General features: G+C 40.3%; 2 protein-coding genes across 3 annotated transcripts in view; both read right to left on the bottom strand.

The window, feature by feature from the left end:
• LOC117263534 (synaptic vesicle glycoprotein 2A-like) overlaps positions 1-5,934 on the bottom strand; it is a 28,782-nt gene extending 22,848 nt beyond the window's left edge. Inside the window, exon 1 of one of the 2 annotated variants that reach the window (XM_033637019.2) lies at positions 5,746-5,934. The gene's annotated coding sequence lies outside the window, so the exon portion shown is untranslated. The remainder of the gene's footprint in view (positions 1-5,745) is intronic. The other variant, XM_033637020.2, reaches the window with a different exon arrangement.
• A 5,048-nt stretch (positions 5,935-10,982) lies between these two features.
• On the bottom strand, positions 10,983-15,377 carry sf3b4 (splicing factor 3b, subunit 4). Its single transcript, XM_033636580.2, has 6 exons — positions 15,294-15,377; positions 13,728-13,856; positions 13,023-13,565; positions 11,958-12,125; positions 11,606-11,767; positions 10,983-11,327 (listed from the first exon to the last, which is right to left on the bottom strand). Exons 1-6 carry the CDS (start codon positions 15,325-15,327, stop codon positions 11,155-11,157), a joined length of 1,209 nt encoding a protein of 402 aa, XP_033492471.1. The 5' UTR covers positions 15,328-15,377; the 3' UTR covers positions 10,983-11,154.
• Between the last annotated feature and the right edge of the window lie 599 nt (positions 15,378-15,976).

Raw genomic sequence — 15,976 nt, 5'->3', positions numbered from 1 at the left:
AAAGAAGTGTGCAGCAGGGGTTGTTATCTCTAGTAAAATCATCTTTGGAGAACAAAATTCATGCTGTGATATTCTTACTTCGGCACAAACTATAATGATGTAAAGTTTCAAAAAATGGCAGAGGCATAAAGCACACTGAAGGTTAAACTAGTTCTTATTGATAGCTATATTTTGTTGTTTGTTGTCCATTGTGTAATGATCGATTGGAAGGACATTTTAATTTGACCACGAGTTGTGTTGATTGATGGAAATATTTGCTTTTGTTTTGTGAGTGTTAAAGCATTTTGCATACAAAATCTGTCATTTTGGCCGGCAACCGTTTAGGCTTCTGTGAGAACCGCTTCGAAAATGTAACTTCTGAATGGATAAATGTGTTCAAGCAAATGACAAAAAAAGAGCTCCAACTGGAAAACTATCTGTTGCATGAAAACCAAGAGTACAGATAGACTACTAGTCATTTCAGAGTGGACAACAGCAGACTTCAAAAAGTCATCGGGAGATATAAAGAGAGGGATAGAAACCAGAGGATCTGCACATTCTATAATGACAGTCGCTCTGGAGATGAATATCATATGCTTTTAAAATGTTGGAATATGCCAAAGTATTGCTCAAACCTTCCATCTATGTTTAAATTAGTGTAGTTATTACAATAAGACAAGCCAAACGTTATTTGTTAAGTGGTTGTCTTTCTTTAAGTAACATTTGCTGTTTTCTAGCCATGCCGTGTGCCATCGCTTTGTTTCTATTGTACATTGTGCTTGTGCTCCGTGTCATCATGTTGTTGAGTCATATTAAGAAATTGCAATGAAAAATGGAGTGACTGCTGAAATGAAGTGACATCTCTCAGAAGGTTGATCAAATTACCACAAAGATGAAGTGACTACAGAGAGATGCAAAATGACCACAGAGAGTACAAAAACATATAATCAGAAGAAAAAGACACAAAACAGCCAGAAAATGTCTACAGAGAGAGGTTAAATGACTTCAAAGAGCCACAAAATGACTGCAGGAGCCAAAATGACTACAAAGAGTTGCTAAGCCAAAGCCAAACTAAAGCCAAATTTTGAGCGTCAAACACTGCATTCTGGTGAATTTTTCTGCACTGATTAGTGCCTTTTTCTGCATCAGTTTATGGCGTAAGTGTCTTTAATTTTGTTCAATTAAAAGTTCTTTGCTACTTCCATGTTTGGGGCTACAAAGAGACGTATAACAACTAAAGAAAAAACAACCACAAAGTGACTACAAAGAGATGTAAAATGACTACAAGGAGACACAAAACAACCACAGTGACACAAAATGGCCACAAAGAGACAGAGACACAAACTACAGAGATGCTAAATGACTACAGAGAGTGGCTATGCGGCAGCAAAGAGACAAATAATGACTACAAAGACACACAAAACAACCCCAAAATGACTACAAAGAGTTGCTAAGCCAAAGCCAAACTAAAGCCAAATTTTGAGCGTCAAACACTGCATTCTGGTGAATTTTTCTGCACTGATTAGTGCCTTTTTCTGCATCAGTTTATGGCGTAAGTGTCTTTAATTTTGTTCAATTAAAAGTTCTTTGCTACTTCCATGTTTTTATTGAGGGAGACGAATGCATCTGCGTCCTCCACGCCCTCGAAATCTACACCTACTACTATAAAGAGACACAAAATGACAACAGGGACACCAAATTTCTAGAAAGAGACACAGTATGACTACAGAGATGCAAAATTACCACAAAGAGTTGCTAAGTCACTCCAAAGAGACATATAATGACTACAAAGAGACCCAAAACAATCACAAACTGACTACAAAGAGTAGCTACACATGAAACAGGGGGTTTGGGGATCCTCTGCCGGAGAGCATCAGATACTTTATGTGTTGCATTCTGGTGACTTTTTATGTGCTTTTTTCTGCATCAATGTATGGTGTCAATGTCTTTAATTCTGTCAAAATGTCCTCTGGTACTTTTGAGTTTTTATTGGGGGGGACAAATGCAAGTGTTCCCTCCATCCTGAAATCTACAGCTATTTGCTAAGGGAAGAGATGTTTAATGATGACAAAGTGACACAAAATGACTGCAAAAAGATGTAAAACAACAAAAAAAGACACAAAAAAAATGTTCTTTGTTCTTTTGTTCCATCTGGGTGTCTTGTACTTGTGTAGGTGGAGGGTTCATGCCTATTACTTTTCCAGACACATCTTCCTTTGAACTGATTTTTTTCCTATCAGCTAACCAAACCACCTAACCAGCCTATAATGATGTGTTTCCAGACTACACCTGTTGCATTTCCATATCAGCCCAGCATGTGCTCACTGCTGAGTCACAGATGGGCCTGAGCAGTAATTACAGGCCGAGACATCAAGCCTTGAATGGTGAGAGGGATTTTTATTGGATGTGTCTTGGTGCGGAAATGCCCTGAAAGCCTCAGATCAAGTTATTGGTGAAGAGCTGCAGTGCGTGACCATGAGCCGAATGTAATGTCACTGATATGATGCTCCAAAGGATAGGTCTTCACTGTTTATGTGGTCATCCCATGTATTAACACCTCTTTATTATTTCTTTAAAGGACAGCTCACAAAATCCTGTGCTAAAATGTGAGTTTTTCAGTAGCTTAGGTGATCAAATAATACATTAACAATATTGAACAAAACCAATAAAGTGTACTTCAGTGATTAATCAATTAGAGCTGTAAACGTTCCCTAATTTAAAGTGTACTGCTGATTCGGTGGGGCTGCGTGCTAAAACAAATGAGGCTTGAAATGAGGAAAAAGAAGACAGAAAACTGATGTCAGTTTTAACTGTGCGCTGCAGTATCACATCTCCTTTTGAGGAAAAGAACATTTATAAGGCACTGACTCGTGTAGTTCACTGACGATACCCGCATCCATATGCTGTTGCATTAAGACGCTGTGTGCCACGGGTCGCCGTGCAGTGAAGCAACATGTCACTTTGATTTTGTGGTGCAGTGAAACAGAGAGACATCACTGCGACACTCACTTTGACCCCTGTTTCCAAAACGAGGTCTGACGGGTAATAATGGGCTGACAGAGCTTTCGGTGTCTGCCAGGTATACAGCGGGCCAGAGACAGGGTTTTATTAACACTGAGGTTAGCCACAAAAAAAATTCTGATATTAAATTTGTTTCTTGTCTTCTTCGTACACTAAAGTTTTGCGTATATTCTCACTACACAATAGTCTAAATGCTACTTCAGAGCCTCCTTCAGTTATAAAAATATTAAATCATTTCATTTTTACTTAAGTTAATATTTTTGGACACTTAAATACGAATATGCTCTCTAGGTTGTTAAAGGGACAGTTCACCCCCAAATCAAAAATACATATTTTTCCTCTTACCTGTAGTGCTGTTTATCAGCCCAGATTGTTTTGGTGTAAGTCGACAAATGTTGGAGATATCGGTCGTAGAGATGTCTGCCTTCTCTCAAATATAATGGAACTAGATGGCACTCTGCTTGTGGCGCTCAAATCGCCAAAACATACATTTGAACATGTAGCAATGTCAGCAGCAATGTCTCTTATTGTGAGCAGTTTCATGAAGGAACTATTTTCTTTCCACCTGACTACACCCACCAACCGTATCACTGCGCAGAAGGATGCGTGCATCTACTCACTGACAATGCTTGTGCTCGTGATAGCGTGAGATGTTAACATTAACGGCATCCTCCTCAGCTAAGCTGTAACGTTAGCTAGCTCAGTGGTAGCTACTAGGTGAGCTAGCAGTAGATGGACACTTCTTTCCAGGCGGTGATACTGTTGGCGGGTGTGGTTTGGTAAAAAAAAAAAAAAAAAGTTCCTACATGAATCTGCTCACAACAAGGTCTGTGGATTATCTTGAGTAACCAGGTCATGATTTCTACAAAGAGACATTGCTGTTGAGTTTTTGCACCACAAGCTGAGTGCCATCTAGTTCCATTATATTTAAGAGAAGGCAGACATCTCTACGGCCGATATCTCCAACACTCGTCAACTCACACCAAAACAATCTAGATTGATAAATAGCACTACAGGTAAGAGGACAAATATGAGTTTTTGATTTGTAGGTGAACTGTCCCTTTAAAATCCCCAAATGAACATAAACAAACACCGAGAGCTGCAGACTAAATGTTTGTTCAATGGTGAATTTGTTCAGTCACACCAGGACGCCAAATTCTTGTTTGTTTAGTGACGCAGTTAAGACCAAAATCTCTGCTGGCTGCTTTAAATGAGCTCATTATATGTTTCAAAAAGACTTTCACCAGGTTGTCGTATATAACTATTTTATATTCATACGTATTCATCTTTACGCCAGCATCTGCATCCTCATCAAAGCACAACACACACGTTTGATTTGTTTAAATGTTAAATGTAATTCAAACATCGTCTCCGACCACAGATCCCTCACTGTGGGCATGATGAGCAGATTTACTGGCACAGATCAGAGGAGCCCCACAGGGCTGGTCGGCCAGGCTAAACTGTAGGATGCTAACCTAATAATATCTTGGACTCGAGCACTTACAGGCCTGGCATCACTGTCTCCCTTACAAACACGAGCACTTAAATAGAACCAAGCCAGCCTGAGCAAAACAGCACAGGTGTTACTATTAACATTAATAATAAATATTACCACCTGTGTTTTTACAGCTATTACAAGGCCTATTAGCAGCGATAACTAAACGGTGTGTAGGGCAGTGTAAAGCTCCATGTTTATATTCACTTCAGAGGACTAAAATGATCAGTCTCTGTAAACCCCAAGATAGATAAATAGATTACTAATGAATTTATGCAACAGGTATGCTACAGATGCACTCCTTTAATTCTCATTTTTAAGTCTCTTTCACTGAAACAAAAGCTTTAAACCCACTTTTCTCATTTAGTCCCTGTTGCCAAGTTGACAGCATCTCTACAGCTCCGTGCGGCCTGCAACACACAGCCCTGTCAGTAATAAAGAGCAGGCAGGTCTGAGGATGAGGAGGATGGATGTTATTGCTCCCTCTGGTTTGACCAACCCTTTTTTTTGTCTTTATTTTCTTCCCCTTCCAAAAAATCAATAAGCATCAGATTTCCACTTCCCTGGCGAGGTTAAGCAGGACAGATAGCCATCACATCACATACATGCAAGCTTATTAAAGCAGTGGGATTTCTATCAGAATATTAAAATGAATAATGTGGACACCTGAGGATGAAATCTTATTAAGGACAGCCATGGGAATCACAAAAATCGCTCTCCTAGAATCTCTCACAGGCCTGTTTATGAAGAGGTTGTAGGCGCATATTTGTGGTTTTTGAAGTGTCCCATGGGTTATTTTCCAGTGGCAGCAATTGCCTCAATGGGGCAGCAATAATTCAAATTAAAGAGTGTGGTTAAATATGTGCAAATTTAAGCCTCCAGTTCATCCTAACCACTGGTGTTAAGAGAGGGGAAAAAAGGCCTTCACACTATCAGGCCAATTTACACAGCACACAAATACGGTTAAAATATAAATCTGTCACAAATAGCAGCCGATTGTCTGCTCGCCTGCATCCTGACATCTGCGCTCATTCTTAGAAATCACACTGTCAGCAGCTTGTCACGACGTGGTTTGGATTAAAGGCCCGCGATTCACAAAATCGATCTTAATTGCTGTGTGAAGCAAACGGTTGCAGAACACGCCCATCGCCTGTTCCTCATGATGTCTTCATGCAAAAAACATATATGTCCAAGACGCTGTGAGACGACATCAGAAGCAAACAGTTAAATATTGTGATATTGACGCTCACCGTTATCCCTGCGATGTGATTCCCTCTTCAGCCCGGAGATGGTGATGAGGAGGATGAGGAGGAGGATGAGGATGATGATGCGTACGAGGCTGTTGCTGTGAACCGAGTGATGATGATGCTGCGCGGTTTGGAGGAGAGAAGCCCACGCCATCCACACACACTCAGTGATGTGCAGGGGTCCCCTCCCCCCATGCAAACCCTCACGAGCGCACGAGCACATTAACGCCTTCATATCTGGAGGGGTTTGGCGCATATCTGCGCACATTTCCTACACTTTCCTCCAGCTTTGCACACGCTATCCCTCGCCACATTCACGTTTTTCTCTTCTCTACCTACGTATGTGCATACAATGTTTGGGAAACACTTAATATTAAATACACACTATACATGTATGCCATCGCACGCATGCGCGCACAAACACCTCATTTTCGTCCATTTGCCTCTTTACAAATAGATTGTCTGTACACATGAATATCAAATTGTGCGCACAGACAACACACACGTGCAAGCGCACCTGACTCCTGTTGCCATGCCAACCACTTGCCACGTTCTTGATCCCTTCTTCTGCATGAAGACCTGCTATGTAGAAACGTGAGCTTTCCTCAGACAGTGTGATGTCATCATCTGTAGCCTACCATTCAGATAAAATTTCTCCATGGACGTAAGATTGTAATTTTAGTTGTTTGTATTTGTCACTTTGATAAGGCGGTGAAGTAGGGCAAAATGCAGAAGGCAGGGCCGGCTCTAGACTTTTGGGGGCCCTAAACGGATTTGGTTCATGGGCCCCCTCTTATTAGGTTGTGTTGTTGTAATGTCATGAACTTGTGTGTTGTAAATATTAATTTAAAGTCTAGATGAAACAGGATTTTATAGCTTTAGTAACATGACATAATTCTGACGCTGGGATGAACTTTATTTGATCATTAAAAATGGACGTGAGGCCACGATGGTGTAACGACAACAGGTCAGCTGTATCTGTCAGACAGAGAGAGACTAAGTCCATTGTATTCTCCATTTAACGTTGGTTGCTGAGGCAGTTCACTGTAAAGTTCTTTGCGTGTTCTGGAGCAAGTGTTCATTAAAAATTGTTTTTAGGGGGTCCCCTGAGACTAAGGGGCCCTAAGCAACTTATAATAGGCCTATTGCTTACTGCATAGGGCCAGCTCTGCTCACCATAGGGACTGCAAGAAAAATGAAACATTTTCCTGTTGTATTCATGCAACACTGTCACTTTCTGGTGTTATGCTGCCTTATGTACGCACAATATCCGATTTTCTACTATTCTTACACATGTGCACATATTTTTCTAATATCTAATACTGTTTACAGATCAATTTACCTTAATGATTCCGCTATACAAATATTAATAAAGCAGGTCAATTAATTTGAAAACATAAAATACCCACACTGCAAATCACAAATGCATTTATTACTTTATTTTGTATATAAGAAGGCTGATTTAATGCTTTTGCAACAAACAAATTAATATTTTAAAGAAAACTGTCAGCAAGAAGAAACCAATAAGAATATGTATGAAAGCTTACATGCACTTGATTATGATATCATTTAAAATATAATGGAAGCAATACAATGTAACAGAATGACAGGATGAAAAGCCTTACACATACTAGAAATAGATTGCCATTATATATGTGGTCTGGAACAACTGATGCTTTGCTAATAGAGGAGGCACAAATCATTTAAGCTCTAGACAGCCTTAAACAAACTTTGAATTTTTTTTTTTACTTTTAAAGGCTGACTTTAAGAAAACGAGGTCCCTCCACAGATGCCATCCCTACAGCCCTGACAATTACGCGGGTCATGGGAACTTCTGACATCCAGGCTGACGGCTTGTCTGTTCCGTCTGACCAGGTCTTCACCGTAGCACTCTATTCTTATATTCTCCAGCAGATTCTCCAGGAGGATGTCGATGTTGTCGGAGCTGATGCTGGGCTCCTCCATTTTAGCTCCAAGGCAATGATTGCAGCTCTGACGGTAGAGCCTCACCTTGACAACGCCCTGGTTGTTTGTCAGGCGCATGTTGAAGACTACCCTCACCCAATTGGAAGGCCAGCGTCTGTGACACCATCTGCATTCGAACCTTGAAAATGGAAGAGGATCCAAGTTAAAGAAAGTCTGAACTCTTTCTCTGCCCTTCAAGTGTTGCCCGTCTAAAACCAGTGGTCCTACCAATGAGATTATTTCTCCTCTCTGTAACTTTACAATAACCACTGTCACACTGGACATGGCATTAAGTTACATTCATTTCCCTAACCTGGCCCTTATCCTTCATTTACATTGTGGGGACCAGTTTTTGTCTCCAAATCAGATTTTTATAAGCAGTACAAGTAACCATACATACACACAACTATTAATAAACCAAATGCATTCATGAAACTACAATATAACGCAGCATATACTATACAAAACAGTGATTAATCATAGTCCAGCACACTGACCATGCACTTGTGTTGTCTGAGTACTGCTTCCAGCCAGCTTTCGGGTGGTCAAGATCAATGCTTTCATCAACCTCCAGACGCCAGGAGTCTCCTCGAGCCGTAAAAATGGATGCTTCAGTGAGGAATTTCTCTTCCATCTCAGTTTGTGGCATCCTGTCGGTGTCAGTGGTGCTGTTCGCTAGGAAGAGTCAAAGCACTGACAACTGATTTGTACAGTTTACAAACAGCTGACTGTGCCAATAAAGATGATAAAATTTGAAGCTGGTTTAAATAACTTTCGGGATTGGGCAGGTACTATAAATGGAATGGAGAATGGCAGGTTTGTTTTGTTTGGGCAGGTGTTATTTCTGTATCACCTACTCATCAACAGAAATGAAGAGAAAGGAAAGCCCATGAATGGAAAATGTAAGTGATTTGTGTGTTTGGATAGGTACGGTGCCTTATTATGAACATTGACTGGAAGTCAACAAAAAGTTAACTTCTCCTTTATCACACACATACGAAATGTGATTAGTGTGGATTAACTGAAACAGACTGCTGCCTTTTTGTGTTTCACAAAAACATCGAAGTGCTCAGGAGGTCTTTTGTGAAAATATCAGTCACTTAGATACTTAAAAAGCCACAGCTTAGAGGGATTTAGATAAGAAATAACCTGAAACACTCTCTTCTAGCCTGTGTGGGCAAACAGCGGGTTATACCATAGACTGTATAAGATTATGGACATAGCTATCTATCGTCACCCATTGTTTTGCGGAATCTCATGTTGAAGCCTCGAGTTTGGCGCTTCAGCTGTCGCCATTTTGTTTTTTGTGACCATATTTGGACAAGAGGGTGGAGCTGTGGAGGAGCGATGGGTGGCTCTCACTCTTAAGCGGGATTTATAGTCGTGCTGCAGACCCTACGCCGTAACCTATGCCGTTGTGAGCACTTATACTTGTGTGGTGGTGTGTCTGTCACTCTGCAGTTACAAACACTAGTCAGCGGTGGGGTTTCTGTGAAGTGCTGTAAAGTTTAGTTGATTCAAAATACACATTAAACACACATTAAACATGGCTTAAGAGACAATTTCAAACACAAGTACACAAATTCGCTTCACTATAACTTGCAGCATTCACAGACAAACACTTGTTTTTATCTGGACACATTTTCCCCACAAATACAACATACTAACGTTATTAGCACAAGTCTATGGCGTTTTACATTGTATAAATTAAGCCTAGCAGCTAGCGATCTTTTCCTCCTCTCATAAAACCAGGGACAACAGCAACATTTAACAAAGGCAACAGCACATAATTTGGCTCCATTACAACTCACAAGGTTCACCGAATACAGCTATCTTACACTAAAGACATTTTCAAAACAAATATAACATGCTAACGTTACTAGCATGAGCCTATGGCATTTTACATTTTATAAATTAGCCTAGTGATGAGTGGAGATTTCCTCTGCTCATATGAAACCAGGATAAATCACACACAAGGCTTAAAATGCTATTTTTGTGGAGGCTTTATTGTCTTCATAATTTATTGTTTGTTATCTGTGAAATTAAAGTAAATAAAAGCTTCATTTCCACTGAGGGAAATGGTTTCAGCTTACAAAAATAGACGGGAGGTCTGTGTCGCTAGGACATGTAGTTATATTTCTGGGGAGGTGCACGTCAGGCTACGGTGTAGGCTCCATATCGACACAGAGCCTCCACCGTAGCTACAATGTCGCTTCAACGCAGAACTATAATTAGACTGTGGTGATGGCTCACAGACAACCTGTCAATCAAGCTGCCCATCCTTTACATACACATATCTTTAAGCCTTAATAAAATGTGAACAGGCGAGTTATATAAAAACTCCTCCCCCAACATAGTTGTCATTAATGCTGAAATGAGTGATAGAGACCAAAACTGTTTTTGTACCAGGATATGGACATGGTTATTTCAACTGTAAAGTTTGGCATTTTAACGTGGGGGTCTATGGGGGTTGAGTCACTGCTGGAGCCAGCCTCAAGTGCCATTTAAGAAACTGCAGATTTTGGCACTTGGGTGTTGGCTGAATCTTTCAGCCCTGGAGGTTGCCTCTTGGGTTACACCCAGTCTTAACTGACAGTGACTGGCCTTGATGGATCATGTGAGGGAAGAAATCAGAATACTCCTGACTTTTAGAAAAATCTTTGTACCACTTAATGAATTTTGTAGGAGCACTGTCATTTGTACTGGAGACACCAAACCACTGAGGGTCCTAATAAGTTAAGGAAGAAATGTTAAGATTAGTATGCAAAGTTTAGAAATATTCTAAGTAGCAAGTCCTGCAGTCATGTTGATTAAGTAGGTAATTATTTCCATGCTATAATAACACGTAAGCAACATTATAATGACTCAGTCGAGGTTGAGTAACTAAATGCTTTATGTACCATTGAGTACTGAAAATGTAAGGACAACTACTGTCCATATGGCTATTAAATTTGACATAAATATTGTCTTCAAAGCCTGATCACTACTGACTGTTCAGTATTACCACCATTAGACCAGGACTTCCACCTTTTTTCCAGCAGACATTTTGACTTGCGGTACAACACGGCAGTAAACGACAGGTGGAGCCAAACAACCTTACTGATGGCTCCATTTGGCAGTGAGTCAGCAGCCAGGAAACAGTGCTATTAACAGTGTTAATCACACCTTTACTGTTCCCTCTTTGAGTGAGGCTTATTTCCATGAAATTAACCAAGCACATGCAAAATAATTACAAGTAATATTTGTAGGTGAGAAAGAATAAACGAACAATTCCAAAAGGTGTACTAAAAATTTTAATCGCCAAAGGTCTTCATCTGTACAATGACCAAAAAAACACAAACAGGTGGTTAAATTATTCTCACTATTACAAACTTGAGTAGATCTTAAGATGTTTAAAAAAAACAAAAAACAAAACAGCGAGAGCCCGTTCCTGCAGCCAGAGGCGGATTACGGCGGCATTGGTGCTCTTATGGGAACGCGGGGTGGGACACCAGGGGGCCGTGGAGGCATTGGAGGTCCTCTCTGGAAGCCAAAGGGGGGAGGACGAGGGGGGCCAGCACCGTAGCCAGGTGGAGGCATGGGAGGAGGAGGCCCTCTCATACCTGGAGGCACAGGGTGACCTGAGGAAGAGAAAGCAAGAGGGTTATAACATGATAAAATATTTACCTTTGACTATGTGCTCTCACCACAGCTAACCACATTCAACTGTGTTCATTTCTGTTGGGCAACAGTGTCAAGCTCTCTGCCATAAACAAGAGCTACAGTTATCTGTATTGCAGTTGTTCTTTCACAAACACTTCTGTGAGGCATTTTCCCCACAAATGACTGAGGCAGTGTTTTAAAGATAAAGACACATTTACTTGACAACACAGTTTCAAGGAGATACCACAGTGCTTACCCATGGGAGGGCCATAGGGTGCTCTGGGTGGCATGCCCATAGGTGGGGGTGGGGGCATGCCAGGGGGTGGCGGTGCCCGTTGTTGATTTGATCCTGGGGGAGCAGGAGGTGGAGGCACCATGCCAGGAGGACCAGGAGGAGGCATGGGCATCTGAGGCATACCTGTGTAAGAGAAACAATTAAGTCTACAGGCAAGCAAGAAGCTAGTGTTTCCTAGTTTTTGAAAACATCCATTAACATCTGTTACAGAATTGAAGGACACATCAATCTGTTACATATGTCAGTATATTTTTTGCCTAACTCCACACTTGCAGCCACCGTGGAAACACTTAAATCTTGAGCAAACTGTTACCTGGATGCATGCTGCCAGGAGGGAAGGGTGGTGGACCGGGTGGAGGTCCGCCGCCGGCCCCCTGTGGGCCTGGTGCCCCTGCACTTGGAGGCATGGCCATTGAAGGGGGCATTGACGGAGGCATCGATCCAGGCGGAGGAACAGGAGGGAAAACAGGAGGAGGCATGCCTGCACAGACACAAGTTGTATTTACAAGTGGTCATTCCGTATTCTCCAGGCGCACAAAGTCAGGCTGTCTGGCTGATGAATTCGTAAAATATTTTAGTCATCTTAGCCACTGTTATGAATTTAAAAATGTCATTAGTATCTCATAAAGTGGGCTCATTTGTCAGCCGTTATGTTCCCTTTTAGTTACAGACATCATCCCCCAAGATTAAATCAAATTGATCTCATTATTGCCTACTGAATAAACACGCATCACTCAAAAGAGCCCACTTCCATTTCCTAAGAGGTTTACTTCATCTCACTGCAAGTAATAAAACCTGTTATCTGCTTTCATGGACACTCACCACAATCAACCACTTAATCTATAACCATTAATCAAAGGGCAGCTGCTGTATAAAATGGCAGGGTAATACAAGAGACACAAATATACACTACTCTGAGAAACAAAAACTCAATTTAAAAAGAAGACTGTAGATGTATAACCATACCACCAACTCAGGTGTTTGCACCTGACAGGACGAGTTTGCTGCAGAAAACAGTTTGCTTTTTATTTGCAGACTAGTCACATTCGGGAAATGTAACAGTTAAAGGTACAAAAAAGCCAACAGAGTCAGTAGTCCAATCGCCATTTTGCTTTTGACTCAAACAACACATGTATACACTACACTGCATTATGTTGTATGTGAGCATAAGACCTGAAATCATCATTTATTAATTAGTAATTGGATCTTTCCTCATCCGCTGATGAATTTAGTGGATGGAAAATGTTCTGTATTACATGCAACAACAATAAAATACTGTATAATGGTTGTATAAAGTAATGGTTAAATAAGATACAACTGAAAAGAGTGGCGCCACAGCACATCTTATACATATGTACCCACGGTGTTTTTATCATACCTGGTATGGGCATTGCAGTTCCCATTGCAGTCAGAACTGGCGTTGGGGCACTCGGCGGTGGCGGAGCATCTGCAAACAGCTGATGCGGCCTGTCTGCCTGGGAGAGAGGGTTTTGTGCAGCCAGGAGTCGCTCTGCAGCCGAGCCATGTCGCTCTCCTTTGGAATCCTTCTTGAAGGCGTAGGACACTGTGATGGGCCTATTACAGAGGTACTGGCCGTTCATGGCCTCAATGGCGGCGTCTGATGCGTCAAAGCTTGCAAAATTAATGAAAGCATAACCCTTGGAGTTGCCGGTGTCTGGGTCTCGCATGATCTTTGGCGTCTGGAGGATCACGCCAAAGGCACTGAATGTGTCATAGAGCAGTTTCTCATCAATCTCGGGGTCCAGATTACCGATGAAGATGTTAGCGCCCACATCCAGGTTTTTATTGTGTGCAGAGGCCTTATTGACTCTGATGGGTTTACCATAGAGCTTTATCATATTCATAATTTTGATGGCATAGTCAGCATCCTCTTCACTAAGAAACTCAACAAAGCCATAACCTGAGAGAAAGGGAGAGCAAAAAGTTATTCCATGATTGTTGTTTATCTGCAAAAAAGATTTTTAAGTTTGCAAAAAGCTTTAAGAGTGTATTTCCTCCTTTCTTGATTGACATGTTGCAGCCTTGATAATCACAGCTATGGAGAATATCAGCCGATACTCACCTTGATGTTGGCCAGTCACTCTGTCTTTGGGCATGTGTGTGTTGACCACAGGACCAGCCTGCAGGAAGAGCTCCCATAGCAACGGCTCTGACACTTTCTCATCCAAGCCGCCAACATACACAGTAGCGTCTGAAAAATAAATACAAATTTAAAATAAACTACATATGGAAACTATCTCTAGATTTCCAGATTAGACAAAACTTTACACAGAAGATTTTTCTTATTGAATTTATTTGATTCATTTAAACTTAAATTTAACCAGGAAGTCCTTTGAGATAAAATCTCTTATTTTCGAAGGGGACCTGGCCAAGATAGCACGCCATTACAAGGTTACAAAAATGAACAAATACAGCATGTCAAATATAGACAAGGGACAAGTAAAAACAGCATGTTAAAAACAGTCAGGGACTTTGTGAAGTCATTTCAAATCAAACAGACTGAATTCGAAGTCCCTGTGTGAATCTGTGACGGAGATTTGTCATGATCGTTTACATCTTACTGAGTAAAAACTGAAGTGATAGGATACTGAAAATAAGTTGGTTAGCTAGTTGCAGCCCTTGTAAACACACAGATGTGTGTGTGTGCGCGCACACACACACACACACAATTAGAAATGTTGGTTTTCTTTTTTTACTTAAAATGCATTTCCATTTGTTATTTCTACTCAACCGTATTATAAACATTTCTGAACTATACAACAATTTTGTCAAAATAATCCTCAGTTAAATTTCAGCTGCCGATTACAATTCCACATAAAGCATTTCATATATGTTACAAACTAAATTATTATTATTATTGTAAGAACTGTTGAATAAAAGCTTGCCGTTTTTCTGTAATCAAATATCCTTTTGAGATTACAGCTGGAGGACATGACATCAATTTAGTGGAATATATAGAGAATAACACATAATTAGTTGCAGTTATAAATCAATATAATGTAACTAAATTATGTGGCTTTTCTAATAGGGTTTTATCAGAGTCAAGTAATAAAGCATATTTAGGTTTTATTTAAAGTTCTAACTGTAATGAACACCAGTTAATTATCTAACCTAACTGTTTAGCTGGTAAAATCGTAATATTAATATAATTTCTACAGACCACATCCCTAGCTGTGTAAAGCACCCGATGCGATATCCGAATATCAAGTGACTTACACTGAGGGAAAAAAGTGTAATCACTTGTTAAGTCAACATGATTAGCTTGCTAGGCTAACTTTAGCTGTTAGCCGACAGTAACGTTACGCACCTCTTCTTCCAATATGCTCACAACGGCTACCTTGCTTCAGTTAATCAAAATGTTTTAAACGTAACACATAGCTTCCTTCACAGCAAGCACGTAAATTAGATTAAAAATCAATAAAACCTCATTGAATGTTTAAATTAGCGGTAATGCAAGCTAACAACACTTCCATGTGATCGACCGGTTGTTTATGACAAACTATTAGCTACGCCGGAAGCCAGCGGGGCTCATAAAAACAAGGTGAGCAGTTTGAAGTGTGGCCCACACGCAGATTTATAAACGACTGAAGGCAGAAGGCTGAAACAGTTTTTATGATAATGAACTTACCTTGGTTTCTTTCTGAAATTGGTCCCGCTGCCATGTTGAATGAACAACGCCAGGCAAGCGTCCTTAACCGAAGCCCCGCCTCTTCCTGTATATGTACCGGAAGCGGAAGTCATAAAATATTATTATTATTATTATTATTATTATTATTATTATTATTATTAAGAATTAAATTGTTATTCCCAAATTCTGTTTTTTTGTCCTCCATTTGAATACCAAACATTATGTTTTCATATGTTAAAATTGGAACATTTTGACAGGTAATCCAATCTTGAAAGGCGTCCCAAAAGGCTGGAAGTCATAATATAAATAAAATAAAATAAAATAAACGTATTCATATTTCCGTAACAGTAAGCTATATTATTTTCTACCAAATTTACCCTGTACAATAAATAACTACAAAACGCATTCCCTGCAGAAAACGCATGTGGATGCTGAAAGCTGAAAATAATTCAAAAGTATTGCTGAAAATGCATAAATATAAGACTGAAGTTTTGAAAATATGTCAGAGAGCCGAACTGCATTACCTACAGAAGCTAAAAGCTGGAATACATTTCAAGAAAAACTCAAAGCTAGATTGTAATACTGTCAAAGGTGGAAGTTGAATTTAACTGCAAAGCATGAACAAATAAATGCCTTGTATTAAGCTCGGGTAGGCAGTTTAATTTTGACATCACTGAGCAAAT

This window comes from Epinephelus lanceolatus, chromosome 16 (genome assembly GCF_041903045.1).
Source record: "Epinephelus lanceolatus isolate andai-2023 chromosome 16, ASM4190304v1, whole genome shotgun sequence".
In the NCBI taxonomy this organism is placed as follows: domain Eukaryota; kingdom Metazoa; phylum Chordata; class Actinopteri; order Perciformes; family Serranidae; genus Epinephelus; species Epinephelus lanceolatus.
Note: the sequence above shows the minus strand (reverse complement) of the source record. Positions and strands in the feature narration are given on the sequence as shown.